The following is a 14750-nucleotide window of genomic DNA, read 5'->3' on the forward strand; positions in this document are numbered from 1 at the left end:
ACACAAACACGCACACACACACAAAAAAACACATCCACTCTGTATGTACAAAAAAATGTAGAAATGGGTTTACAAACACTAAGCTTGCTTGTAAGATGATGCTCTATTGCTAAGCAGTTAAAATGGACATGAGAATGTTTGGGGGGGTGTTTTAGGGCTCTAAAGTGAATTCAGAAAGTCTTGGTGCCTGACCGAGGCATCAGTGAGTCAGTAGTATTGATCAAGAAGCCCCTGCTTTTACAACTTGGTCATTTTTTGCTTGGAGGCAGTATAAAAAAATCTTAATTATTGCCCCTTTAAAAGCTCTCTTGTGTTTTGTTGCTCTTCTCCGACAACATGAGGGCATTACGCTTCTTCCTGTTGCCATCAAACACACTGAAAATGCCAAACGAATGCTGCACAATCTGTGGATAATAAGAAGCATCTGCTGCGTTTACAGTCGACTGAGCTCCCTCTGGGATTTTATAAAGTACATCCAATATCATCTAAATGGCTGCTGCTGTGTCATTACATCAAGACAGGCATTTTTGGCCGGACCAGCCACGGGACCAGCCCATATGACCGCTGCTGTCCATGAGTGAGTGAGTGATGAAGTTACGCTATCGGTCAGCCGGCCATGTGTTGGACTTTCCCCGTTGGCCGTCGCTTTTTCAAAATGAATCGGCACGAGATGATGGAAGCAAAGACAGCAGAGATGCAGAGTGACTGTGTTTCCTGCTCCGAACTCTGGCGCTCTCAGCTGCAGAGTCTTGCAAGTAAAACGTGACTCATGTAGTTGTTTTATCAGCTTAGTGTGGGGCGGCTACTCTAGAGGTGCGCTTGATTTGACTAACTGCAGTAACTGGGTGGAGATAAGACTCCTGAATTTGCACCCAAAACGCCGTCTTTCATTTTTCATTTACAATTTCCACCGCAGCCTCCGAGAGGCAGATAGGTTTTGAGCTAGTCTTGTGTTTTGTTTGATAGCACTGGATTCTGCACAGATGAAAGAAGAGTCGATTATTTTTAGAAATAATGGTGTGAAATAATGGAACCATTAAAATAGACCCATGTGTTCAAAAGCTCAGGTGTGAGTGGTGGTGAGCATTTTTCTAAAAATCAATGAAGACATGTGGTGTAACGTCTGTGAACATGTCGACAGTAATGCTGAGATCAGTAGGACGCTGATTCATTCTTCGTCTTCCACCACATGAAGGTACTGATGGAGCTTCTGTTACAGTCACAAGCGGAAATTAAGAATCCTGAGCATGACTGCAGTTCAGAGTATAAACCACCAACCAAATGAACACTACACTGAATTGTTTCAATATCTGTCAGGTAGGCGTGACGATGGTTTAACGACGGGTTCACACATTTTTTTAAGTCTGTCCTAAAACAATAGTCAGGTACACAAATGAACATTGATATGTATATCTATCAGTGTGTATATGTATGAGAATGTGTTGATGCTACAGAATTATATTATCCTAATATGTTTATAATGACTTGATCTGCAGGCAATTGGCTTCATGGTGTTCAATCAAGTCCTAAGGCATTGATTAAACCTGTAGAGTAACCCTCACATAGGGTGACTCATCACATATGCCTCGTTTTGCACTCAAGAAAGTCCAACAAGTCTGTGCAGCCCTGCAATGTAAATAATAGAAATAATTAAAATCCAAACCCCAGTCTGAATTCTTTTTTTCTTGTTGTCTGTGTGTGAGTCCTTCTTTGCTGTACTGAAACGGTTTCCCTGACTACCACACCAGAGAATAAGACTAATAAAGGACAGTTTTTTTTGTTTTTTTTAAAATGGTGCAGCTCAACCCTTGTGAACTCCTGTTCATATTGACCATTAAAAGATCCGCTCATAATGCATTTCAAATGTAAGTGATGGGAGACAAAGTCCACAGCCTTCCTTTCATGCAAAAAATGTATTTAAAAGTTTATCTGAAGCTAATATGAAGCTTCAGCATCCAAATGAGTCAAATCAAGTAGATATCTTTCAACATTACAGTCTTTTTAGTGCTAAAGTCCTTCTTTTTGTTAAGATCGTTCCACTGCAGCTGAACAGGAGATCACTGTCCTTCCAAACACAAAGAGGGAATCTTTTACTAAAAAAGACTATAACTGCTATTTTTATTATTACTTTATTTGACTAATTCAGAAGACTGAATCCTTATATTATCTTCAGGTAAACATTTAAGTACATTTTTTTTTTCAAAATGAGGATTTCCTCCATCACTTACATTGCACATTTGGAGGGAATTTTCTAATGGTCAGTATGAACAGGAAGAACGATTACAGCAAGCAAAACCTATTTCAATGTTCATTTGGGCTCCTGACTGTTGTTTTAAGACAGACTTGAAGTCTGACGGTTCTTTAAAAAGGTGAGAAATCAACTGAATGAATTCACTCTGGACACAGAACAGATGACATAATGGGGTGATAATGGATAAGACAAATAGTTACTTATGTAAGGTTTGGTTTTTGCTACCTTCATGAGAGCCTATACGACGCCATACACTAGACTGAACACAGACATATGCTGGTATGTGATGCCTTTTCTAAGTACTATAGGGGAAGAGGGGCACCTGTGTGCAGTAATTATGGGCGGACACGTGGCTTTACCTCCTTAAACCTGCAGTCACTAAATAACTTTGATCATGTCAGTCGGTGGACAAGGCAACATTTTCATTGTAAACGCTGAAAAGGTGATGACATAACTATGATTATCGCATTACTCATATGGCTATACAGTATGTTGACGGAGACCGGGTCGCTGTAATCACTCCTCCTGTCCATGTGAAACAGATTTTTATAAAAAAATCTCAATCACAAGCTCCCAGCGACCGAGCTGACTTATTCAAATTGCACGTTTTATCTGACAAGTAAATGTTCTGGCTTTGTGTGTCATGCTGTTGAGATATTAGTTTAATTTCTGCTGTCAATTCAAAACAACAGGTTTGAGTGAAATTCTGTTAGTGGTTCTTAAAAAAGGACACACCTGTCACACCAATATGCCACTGAAGTGTGTTTTATGCTGCAGGAAGAGTGCGCGATAACATGGTATTCTGAGAAATTTTGACCAAGATAATCATACTCTGAAATTTTCATTTTCACATCTACAAGAGAAAAAAAAAACCCACAAAGAGCAAATTCATTCAAACTACAGAATCATCACCTTCGAAAAAACGTCCTCACTCAAAGTGGAATTTTTAATTTCAACGTTTTGTGGCTAAACTGTAAAAAACCGTCGACGACGGGACAAGTTTGCTGCATGAAACCTCAGGTTGAACTTTTACCGCAGCACCGTAAAACTAAAAGCACAACCCTGCAATCAAAAACCCCTCCTTTATCAAATTTCAGTATTCGGTTCCCAGCGTGCATCATCTGCGGCATTCAGTGAGTGATTTACAGCTTTAAATGTTACGTGATGGATAGTGAACTCCAGCCCCCCTAAGAATAGCAGCAGCACAGATCCAGGGGTGGTTTATAAAAGGGGGATCCCTAAAAGGACATCCCTTCCCAGGGTTTGGCCGTCTTCTCCAAACTTGACCCCTCCTGCCCTCGATTTCTGCCACCAGACACTCCGGTTATTCCTGGCTCTGATGATGTGACCCACATTTTCCTACTCGGGGACACGCACACACTCTCCCTCATGTTCACGCATACCTGGCTGCCTAAATTAGGGGAGGTTACCGGGGTCGCTTTGCAGGGGACCAACTATCGTCCAGAGATCAGAAATAGAAATTGGCTCTGAGGGGTGATTGACTACTGGCTGCTACTGTAAGACGACACGAATTAGATGCATCCACTGTGGTACCAATAGCTATAGGGGACCAGAGTTTAAGTATTGGGGTGGGGAGGTGGCGGGTGTCAGTATGCTGGATGCATAGTTAAATGCTGTATGGACACTTGAGCAGAGTTTGTTGCTTGTATGCGACAGGTGTTGGTGTTTAAGGCTGAGACATTATATAACTCAATCTCAAGCTCTTTAATGTTACATCTCATTACATAAGAATAAGGTTTCTTCTCGATAAAAAGTCAGAAAAAGGGACAAATATCCATCTCAATGTACCAACAAATGTCCATAACAGTTTTATTTGCCTGTCTAACGAACCAAAACCTCAAATATAATCAGTTTGCAATGACACTGAATCGAGAAAAGCACAAAATCCTCTAAATTGAGAAGATGGAACCAGAAAATCGTTTCATCTAAATGTTTTAAGCGATTAATCAATTATTAAAATGGTTGCCGATTGGTTTTCTGCCACTCTACTAATTAATTGTCTAATTATTTGAGGTTGATGGTTCCATAGACAACTAAGATGAAGTTGAGGTTGGACTTGTTGTTAATTTATCTATAATTATCAATGGCAGAGAGATAAATTGATTTATTTATTCTCATACATAAATATGATTCACAACAAGAGCTGATTAAAAAATATATGTTATCAAGTTTTGAAGGTATTTAATTGGGTCTCAGTTAAACAGAAATTATTCTTACAGTTATAATCCTACAGCTCTGAGAAAGGATATTTCTTCCTCCCCCGTTTCTGATCGTCTTACTCAAATTTTTCATGGCTACTGAAGAGACAGGATTGATTTCAGAGTAAGAAAGTTTTAAGGCCAGCTATCTTTTTCGTCTCCACAGTGTCTAAGAGGTCCTGCCATGGTGGTGAGCCTGGACTAACACTAACCGTAGAGAGGGAAGAAAAAAAAAAAAAAAAAAGGAAACACGCAGTCCTGAGGACACAAAGTCGGGCCAGAAGCAACAGACTGCTCTGTCTGGACGTGCTGTTTAGCTGCTGTGTAATTACAGCCACAACCACTAAAATAAATACCTATTGTAGAAAACTACACACAACCAACTGCAGCAGAGTGTGGCAGAGAGGGAGGTGCCCCCGTCCACTCATCCAATCAGATTCACGACCGAACTGAAACATCTTCATTCAACACGGTCGGGCTGAGCTGCTCGTCCTGATTGGTTGATGTATATTATAATTTGTAACTTGAAGCTAAGGTGCTCTTTTTATAAAAATTAAACCTCTGTTCACTGATATCTGAGTACCGCCTGGGATGGAAACAAATTCCTGTCTGCCTCTACCTGCTTGGAGTTATTACTTATGATTTTTTACTGATATCATACCACCACAGCTCTTGTTTTAACACAATACTGCATGAAAACACCAAATCCTACATATAACACTGTCACATTTTATTGGTAGGGCTGAAAATTTGAAGAAAAATGAACAAATTGTGATTTTTCTGACCAATATGGAGATTTCTATATATTAAACTAGATGCTGGTACTAAAAGTGTAAACAGTGTTAACATTATCTCAAATTTATTCTAAACAAACAGAATCAGTCAGTTCTCTGTTTTAAAACAGAATTTTTGGCTCATTTATTTAATGATTACCCATAAAACTGCTCGTGAGTCATGTCTGACGATGTTTTGATTCGACTTCTAACATCTAATTGAGTCAAGTTAGCATTAAGTTGGTGTTACTCACTGCTGAGATCTCTACATTTAAGCTGCTTAAGCTAACGTTAGCTTCACAGACAGGATGAGCTGCTTCACAGCCCCCAAAAACCCTGGGGGTCTAGTTTCAGACTGTTTACGGTGATAAGCTTAAAAACAATTATATGATCTGTTTAAAATCTGTAAAAAATTTAACTGGGACATTCAGACAACTCTGTCATTTACATTCAACAGCAACCAAGCTGACGTGAGGCGAGCTCTCACATGGTTTATGTAAGCAAAAACAGCAAGAAGACACTTGACCACTCGCTAATTTTCAAAAATAATACATTGTGGTATTTGTTCTTCCAAAAAAACAAGCAGAAGTAGTATAGACACCTGCAAGAAAATGAGCCAGACAAGGTTTGTTAAAGGATTGTTTTTTGAGCCACAAAGTCTTCGTACTGAGAGCGAGGCATTTACACTCACACCTCGACTATGAGCAAAATAATGACTCACTACCAGGTCCAGAGGTACTATCGAGTTGCCGACATGGTCAGATCTCAACTATTCTAGTAGAAAGAATTGATTCCTACATTTATCAAAGTGTCTGGTTAGAATGACATCACTGTACCATCTTTCTGCAGCCAACATTTACTGTTATAGACAGTTACATTGTTGTGTAATGAACTTGTTGTTAGCTGTAGCCTGACCAGCTAATAGAAAGATAAAAATGCAAGTCTGACATTGGAGTGAATTTGGATCAGGCTATGAGATAGTTGAGTGGTCCAAGTCCCTAACAGAGTTCTGGATGACAGACACCACCCTGATCTCATCAGTGTGTCCTCTATACGTCCACCAACCTGTGACTCTTTTGACATGTTTTTCAAACGAGTAAGAAAACACCTACCTGCATGTCTTTAGTTGCAATCTCCCCTGGAGTCGGCCAGCTGTTGGCGTCGCCAAAATCTCCAACCTGAGCAACAAATAAATAAATAAAAACAGCTGAATGAACAGGAAACTGAGATGGTGGAGTAGATTATGTGTAAGTATAACTCTAGGGCTGCAACTAACGATTATTTTCATTATCAAGTACAGTTTTGAACAATTGATTAGTCATTTGGTCCATAAAATGTCTGAAAATGGTGGAAAATGTCTTATTTTGTCCTGACAAACAGTCCACAACCCAAATATATACAGTTTACTATCATAGAAGATTAAAATAAATGATAAATATTAACATTTAAGAACCTGGAACCAGAGAAATTTTCTTTTTCTTAAAAAAAAAAAAAAAAGACTCAAAACACTTAATCAATTAGCAAAATCTTAATCTGTTGATCAACTACACCATGAACTCAAATCAATAACAAACATCCTGTAAAAATCAACTTCAAATGTTTGTGTGACGTCTTAGTGTTGACCTTTCTTCCTCTCATGGAGTGACGCTGCTAACATTTATAAACACCTGCAGGGTAAAAACCTTTTAACTGTTAGAAACAAACAGAAGATGAGCTGCTCTGACCATGTCGTCAAAAAGATTAAATATACTTAACATAAGTACACAAACATCTGAGCACATCTGCACTGCTCTCGAGTACTTTTCCTCAATTTCAACCGCTTGTCGCAGCTGTAAGATCCTGTGACGAAAGCTTAAAAAAAAAAAAAAAGACAATTTCTTTTCTTTTATTGCTTTTGTAACTTTCCTTCCGTGAACAAACTACCTGCTCTTCTTCATCTTTAACCATATGTTGCCCGTAATTTGTCAATTTCTGTCTTTTTATTTCTGCATCACTGCACTTTACGCAAAAGGGGTGTTATAAAAGTTTGTGGCCAAAGTGTCGTTAACAGCCGTGGTGTACTAGAGTGTAGGAGTGTCTGCCATTAAAAAGGTGGGAAGTTGTGAATGAAACGCTTTGAGGAGAGTTTGTCTGTTTTATCTGCCTCGCCATTGGCTCACCACGAACTCGCATTTGCATTCCAGGAAGTGTGAAGGGAGGTTACTACACACAGCTTCAGGCATGACAGATAAATACCAGAGCTCTGACCACACATGCCTGCACCGAAGCTCTCTAATGGAGATGTTCTGTTTGCTCAGGATGTCTATAATTACATCAAATAAAGGCTCATTTGCTCAATGGGTATATTAGCCGCAATGTGATCCATTCATAATTTCTAAAGTTGTTTAAAAAAAAAAAAAAAAAAATAGTCCACATGGTGATAAATCCAGCACAGAAACTTTAAAGCTGAACATCAGTTTGTTCTTTTAAAAAAAACCTACAGACAGAGATCAACATTGATTATCTGCTCATCTGAAAAATCAACACATTAGTGAGGAGAGTCAGGAAACCGTGACTCAGCCAAAAACACAGGAAGTCCTAGTTCACCTATCGATTTTACAAATATGCAGAGCAAAGGCATAATTTCCACTGAGGATAAATTCCTTCTTGCATCAGCCCACTTTGGTCAAATAAAGCATCATTGTTAAAAGACGTATCAATGGATATGTGCAGGAAACCAAACAAAGTCCTCTCCATTAACAGATGTCTCAATAAAAAGACAATAAAAACAGTTTCGGTTTGACTCTTTAAAATCTCTACGAGTGTCGTCCTCTAAGAAAAAAAGGAGTTGATCAAAATGCAGCTACGCTCATCTGTGCAGCCTTCACTTATTACAGTGTGTTGAGTGATATTTTGTTGTCCTGGGATTCGGCTGCCTGGCCGCTCTAACCCTCTGATTGGTCGAGCCTGTTGGGGCTTCACGCTGCCCAAAGGAAGCCCTGCAGACACTAACAGGGTGGAGAAAATTACTCTACTACTACAACCTCCTCTGCCTGTCTTCAGGTAAAAAATTATTTACATTCTTCTAAAAAGATGCTCAAATTAAACATTATTATATTCAAGCTTAATATGAATAAATAGAAAAAAAAGCATTCAGTTTTGTTGTTGTTTAAGAACCCTACAGACTTTAAGCTAAACCTTCACATCTTTAATGAATAAAACATCTCATAAAGGACCAAACAGTTCCTCAATGAAACTGTTAATCTCTTGTTAATTGCCTATTAAATGTTAATTTTTTTTTTTTTTTTTACATGTTACTGTCTCTAAACAAATTCTTTATCACAGTGATCTTAAAACACATTTGAAGGTGACGTAGGGCTGCAACTAATTAACTTTTTGATCTATAAAAATGGCAGTAAATTGTTTTTAAATGTCGATCACTGTTTCCCAGAGTCCAAGATGCAACCTAAAATGTCTTGTTCTGTCCCGTCTAACAGTCCACAACCCAAAAGATAAAGAGTTGCGACGATTAGTCGATCAACAAAAAATTAAATGGCAACTATTTTGATAATTCAGTATTCGTTGAAGTTATTTTAACATTTGCTGGTTGCAGCTTCTCAAACGTGGGGATTTGAGGCTTTTCTGCATCACACATGATAATAACTGAATATCTTATATCGACTAATCATTGCAGCTCTACTCTGAAGCTGCTGAAGTACTACTAGTATTACTTTAAATCCCCCTTATTTTTAAACTCTTAATTGGGTTGCTGCTGAACTGTTCATCACTTTTTTTTTCCTTTCTAGTTTATTCTGTCTTCAGTTTTCAACCTCTACAGTTACTTTCTTCACTTGTATTTGCTTGATATCCAGTAGTTTGTAAAAACAATGAGATGATATTTTGGGCTATTTGTCTCGCTGTGATCTCTGCACAGATGCAAAGTACTCTCTCATACAGGTGTACAGACACACACACACACACAGAATATTACCTTTCCTCCACGTCTGGATTTGGGTGGGTTCCCTGCTCTCACCACCTTGGCGGGGCCGGTAGACTCTGTGGAAACATGTTAAGATGGTTGACGTTACAACCGGCTCTGCTCACATGAACACAGATCGACTAAAAAACCATTTGGCAGCAGCAGCAGCAGCAATGTGTGAAGAGGAAAGACAGAAAAACAACAGATACTCATTTGAAATTAATTTAATTTTTGTCTTAAGAAAAGATGAAAAGCTTGTGGACAAAAAAAAATCAGAACAGAAAAAACTAGCACTAGATCAAACGTAGAAGAGCTGGTTTTTCTGTCTCAGTGTCTCATCTCTTGCTGTTACTCACTTGTTTCACTTTAATTGGCCTGTTTTCTGTGGTTTCGTTAACTCCTCCATTACTTGCCTTATCTACCTTTGGCAGGTAGGTTCTCAATAAATCATCTGGCTTTCTTTGGCTGTTTTCCCAGGTCTCCTTTGCTTAATGTGCTGCTTTTGGCATCAATTTTAGATCAACTAAAAGCGAAACAGCTGCAACAAGAAACCAATACCATCATTTTTCTGCCTCGTCATTGTTGTGAACCAGGTAGAGCAGCAGCAGTAACAACAGGTCGCTTCAACAGAACAAAACAAAGAAACTGCAAACCGCTGGGATATATGATCAGAACTGGAGCACATTGATTCATAATAAACGGGGGGAAACAGGAAGTGGAAAGACGGTTAAACAGGGTCAGTGAGTGTGACAACCAGCTTCACCACATTGGACACTGGACAAGAGTAAAAAACTGGGAAACTCATGAAGAAACACACCAGTTCAGACAAAAGAGGAAGTTATCAGTTTGGCCACTGAGTCAAGTCGATTAAAGAATGATGTAGAGAAAGTAATAAATTAATTATCTCGTCGATGAAATGTCAGAAAAGTCCGAGAGTCCAAAGTGACGTCAACAAATTGCTTCTTTTGTCCAACCAACGCTCCAAAAACCAAAGATATTTAACTTACAAATGATAAACAAAAAGCAGATCATCACATATATTAATCAAGTAATAATTTCTGCACAAACATGGCAGATGTTTTTTTTTTTCCTTTTACTCTCGCCTGGTCAGGAGCATCACTAGAAACATACCGACAGCGGAGCGAGGCTCACTCTGTCGTGCCGACCTGGCATCGAGTCTTGAAGTCAGAGATCTCGCCTCTTGCCGTCTTTGGCTGCAGTGTCATCACACTGTGATAAGATGGGAGTGAAATCGGCTCACGGGGACTTCGCCGAGCCGTTAACACCGAAGAGCAAATCTAAGTAAGCTCCTTAAGGATGATCATGTCGAGGGACGACGCCAGAAAGAGACAGAGAGAAGGGAATAAAATCCTTTGGTGGGCTATATCGCTGACGACACCGAGAGCAGCGGCGAATCAGGGTTTCTTGTTTAAAAATGTATCCATGAGCATGAAATAAAAGACAAGAGATTTTATATATTTGTACAGCAAACCAGGAACATGGAAATAAACCAAACGTATTCTCTTACTAATCTAAATCTACTAATATTATCCTTATTAAATACGTCTGTTTCCTGTAGAATCACGTGTAGAGTGGATACAACCCTCAAGCCAGAAACAGTGAAGGGAAATATCTTGCACTCATGTATTTTATTCATTATTACATTTATTGTCATTAAGATAATAACATGCCAAACATCTGTTTCCAGCTTCTCACATACAAAGATTTTCTGCTTTTTTTTCCTGTTTCATATCATTGTAAACTGAATATTTTGGGGTTTTAAACTGTTGTTCGAAAAATAAAAAAGACATTTGATGAAGTTAACTTGGACCGTGGGAAATTATAAACGTGCATTTTTCACTATTACCTGACATTTTATCGACTAAACAATTAAATCGGGTAAATAATTAGCAGATTGATCGCTAATGAAAATCATCATTAGCTGCAGCTCGAGTCCTACACACATCTACTAAAGCGATGACTGTTGAATGGTGTGAAATGAGCGGTTTAATATCTATATTATGTCTGTGTATCAGTTAAGCAAAAAGGTGTCTCTATTGCAGAAACAGTTTGTGTGGAGCAGGACTCAGCAGTTTCCTCATCAGCTTATGTTGAGGTACAACAATTCTTCACATTCCTGAGACTAGACATTAAGAAGGAAATAACAACGCTCAGACTGGGTAAAGATGCTGATTGCTACGTACTGCTGCTGATGCTGTGAGTATCGTTTCTGATAAAGTTTGACCAACTGATGTAATGACATTTAATTTGAAACAACATAAAGTGCACATGGGTCAAAGGCGCATTATGAAGAACCCAGACCACCACTGCCTTTTTACTTCTCTGCCCTGTTAATGAGCGTAATGAAAAGACCACGTGTAGAGATTAGTGCAAATTCAGCATCTATACTGTATTGTTGCTCTTACTTACAGACTTACAATCCCTTCAGGCAAAAACTGTGACCGACCGGAGGTCACGTTTTCGGAGAGCATGACTGTACAATCACACAAAAGGTCAGGAAGGAAAAAAAGAAGCATTGTACAAGAGTACGGAAAATAAGGCTCTAAAGCGGGAGTAAACCCCCCCCCCCCCTTCACATACATGCACAATACAGTCCCGATGTAGAAATGTACACAGAGTCACTGATTAAAACCTAACGAGACACAAACTGTCACCTTAACAGCAGCAGGAGAGCTTTCCTCCCACTGACAGCTGCTCTTCTAATCCTGGTTGGTCTTGAATCTCAGTTTTTGTTGTAATTTTAGACGTGTTTGAAAAAGAACAAAAATACGCCCAAAGCAAAAACATGCTAGAATGGATACAGACTCTTTCTCTTGCTAAAACAACAGTCTACTGACCAGAAATTGAATTTTAATATAGAAATATTCATATTTTTAAAAAGCTAAAAAAATGACAATTAATCCTCCACTTGTTATAACTTCTGAAATGTTAAAATTTGCTGCTATTTAACATTACAGTAAATTTTTTATTTTGTAGTTTTGGACTGTTGGTCGGACAAAACAAGACATTTGAAGATATCACCTTGGATTTCTAACTGTTTTCTGATGTTATACACCAAATGTTTAACAGATTATTTTCTCAATGAACCGTTTAAGTCTATAAATTGTCAGAAAACAGTGAAAAATGTCTGTATAATGTCTCAGAGCCAAAGGTTGATGTCTTCAAATATCTTATTTGTCTGATCAACAATCCAAAACCCAAAAGATATTCAGTTTACTATCATGTACGACACATATAAGTTTCAAATCCTCACATTTGAGAAGCTGCAACCAGCAAATATTTGGCATTTTTCCTTCAAAAAAACAACTTGTCAAATAAGTTTCTGTCAATTTATCTATTAGCTCTAAAGCACTTTAATTAATATGAAAATAATTATGAAAATATTTGTCAGTTGCAGCTGTAGTCTCATGTCCCTGAAATGTGAAATGGGGTGTTTTCTTATATTGAAACATTGTGTGAACTTTAAACTTTAACTGTTTATTTAGTTTGGAGTCATGATTTTGAGAGATGGTGTAAGAGATCCGACAGCTTCTGGTGCTACAATCATGACCTTTGTTTCATTTCGTCTGCTAAACTGTGTCACAGCCATGTGTCCTCCTCCGGCGAACAACCGACTCTTTGTGGCCTAAACATGATTTCGAGGGAAATTTATCCTCTGTTCGATGGTACACAGTATGAGGTGCGAAGAAGAATCAAACAGGAAATCAAATCCGACAACGATCGTGCAACCTGAGCCCACAATGGGTCGAGGGTGTGGTGTCTTTTATCACCACTAACACGTTTGTTCAACATTAAATTGGATAATACAGTATCATAATCATTTGACAAGACCACAGCGTCTTCCCCGAAGCACTAAACACACCATAAACCTGAAAAAAGCAAGATGTCGGTTCCTCAGACGATGCCATAGTAACAATAACAGAAAGGAATCAGGACAATATGTAACAAAACAGCAGCTAAGAAAGACAGCAACAGTTAAATGTTTGTATCTTATGCTTTCTTTAAACAAATGCATACTGTACTTATTCATTTACAACTTATTTATAGATTTTCTCCAGTGACAGCGGAGCAGCGAGGTTGCAGATTTAGGCTCCCTGCAGCTATGAACATGAGTCAAAACAGTCTATAAAGTCAGCCTGAGTCATATTAACAGATAATAAAATGATTAGAATGAATGAAGTGGTGCATTAAATCTAATTTGCATTAAATTTTGCCTTTCAGTCAGTCCAGAAAGGTAGATCTGAAGAAATGTCTCTTTATCTATAGCATGAGCAGTTGTCTCTGTGTGTCGTCGGTCAACACGATATTTTCATAAACAAGCCGCTGTGAGCTAATTCAACACAGGAACGTTTGCTTTGTGAAGCTGGCAGCTTAACTTCTAAACATGCCTACATTTTGCTGTTAAATAAAAGCTTCTTAAATCCAGAGGGTGATGGGGGAGAACTGCTGTTTCGGTAGTAAATCAACATCTCACATTCAACAGGCATAATGTTGCTTCAACAGTCTGCTGCTTATCCTAATCGTGGCTGATGACATCACGTGAAGCTGCCCAAAAAAAAAAAATTAGTAACGACGGACGGGAACACGAGGATTTCTCAAACTGAAGTAAACTGAAATTAAAGACATTGTCAGTCTGATTCAACCCAGAATGAGGATCCTGTTTAAAGTCCCAAACATTCACTTTAATTCCAAACATCAGCTGCTAGATTAAGATAAATATAAACTCGTCTGGATAGGTGACTGTCTTTCAGTTAAAATCCTGTAGAGGAATATGAATCACATCAGTGCACATCAGTGTTTTAAAAAAAAAAAAAAAAGGTTTGTTTCACTAACAACAAACCAGCAACAAGTTCTCCACAGGACAGAACCTGTACAATACTCAACAATATCTACAACATGTGCATCAAAATACATAAAATAATGGAGAACTATGGCCTGATTTTCTTTGTTAATAAGAGCAACAGTTCACAAAAACTGCAAAAATGTTCAAAAAATTACCAATTTAATAAAATCCCTTAAAATAAAAACAGGATTTGTAGCAAAATACTGGCCATTTGTTCTTTGGCTTGTGTTCGGTCCGCCCGCCTCCGTTATTTTTATGATTTTTCATTCAGTTAAAGGGGGCGTATTAAGCACATTTCCAGATCTATATTTTTATTCTGGGGCTGTACTGGAATATCTTTGCATGATTAACAGTTTAAAAAAAACCTCTTTATTTATCTTATCTGGCGTTTTATGCAGCCCCTCAGTTCAGCCTCTGTCTCAAACAGGCCGTTTTAGCTCCTGTCTCTTCCTGTCTGAGACTTCCTCAGATTTCAGGATTTCAATTCTTTTTCCTCATTCTTTACCTCGAAATGGAAACTTCCCAAACACATCTGTACATGTTCGAGCAGAAGTATGCAAACGGACAACGTGAACAACCCGTGGAAAAACCTTTAGCGAACAATCTGACATCATCACGAGGAGGAAGTAGAGGTAACAATGTAAAGGAAGCGTTCACAGCAGGTTGAAGCCCTGGCTTTTGACTT

At 38.4% G+C, this 14750-nt stretch overlaps 1 protein-coding gene across 3 annotated transcripts in view; it reads right to left on the reverse strand.

Moving 5' to 3' along the window:
* The window catches only part of larp1 (La ribonucleoprotein 1, translational regulator), a 58431-nt gene that overhangs the window by 28308 nt on the left and 15373 nt on the right, over positions 1-14750 (reverse strand). For all 3 annotated transcript variants that reach the window (XM_067608626.1, XM_067608625.1, XM_067608624.1), the window contains exons 2-3: positions 9214-9278; positions 6356-6421 (exon numbers count right to left, since the gene is read on the reverse strand). In XM_067608626.1, coding sequence (XP_067464727.1) covers positions 6356-6421; positions 9214-9278 — 131 coding nt within the window. The remainder of the gene's footprint in view (positions 1-6355; positions 6422-9213; positions 9279-14750) is intronic.

This window comes from Thunnus thynnus, chromosome 13, assembly GCF_963924715.1.
Source record: "Thunnus thynnus chromosome 13, fThuThy2.1, whole genome shotgun sequence".
Classification (NCBI taxonomy): domain Eukaryota; kingdom Metazoa; phylum Chordata; class Actinopteri; order Scombriformes; family Scombridae; genus Thunnus; species Thunnus thynnus.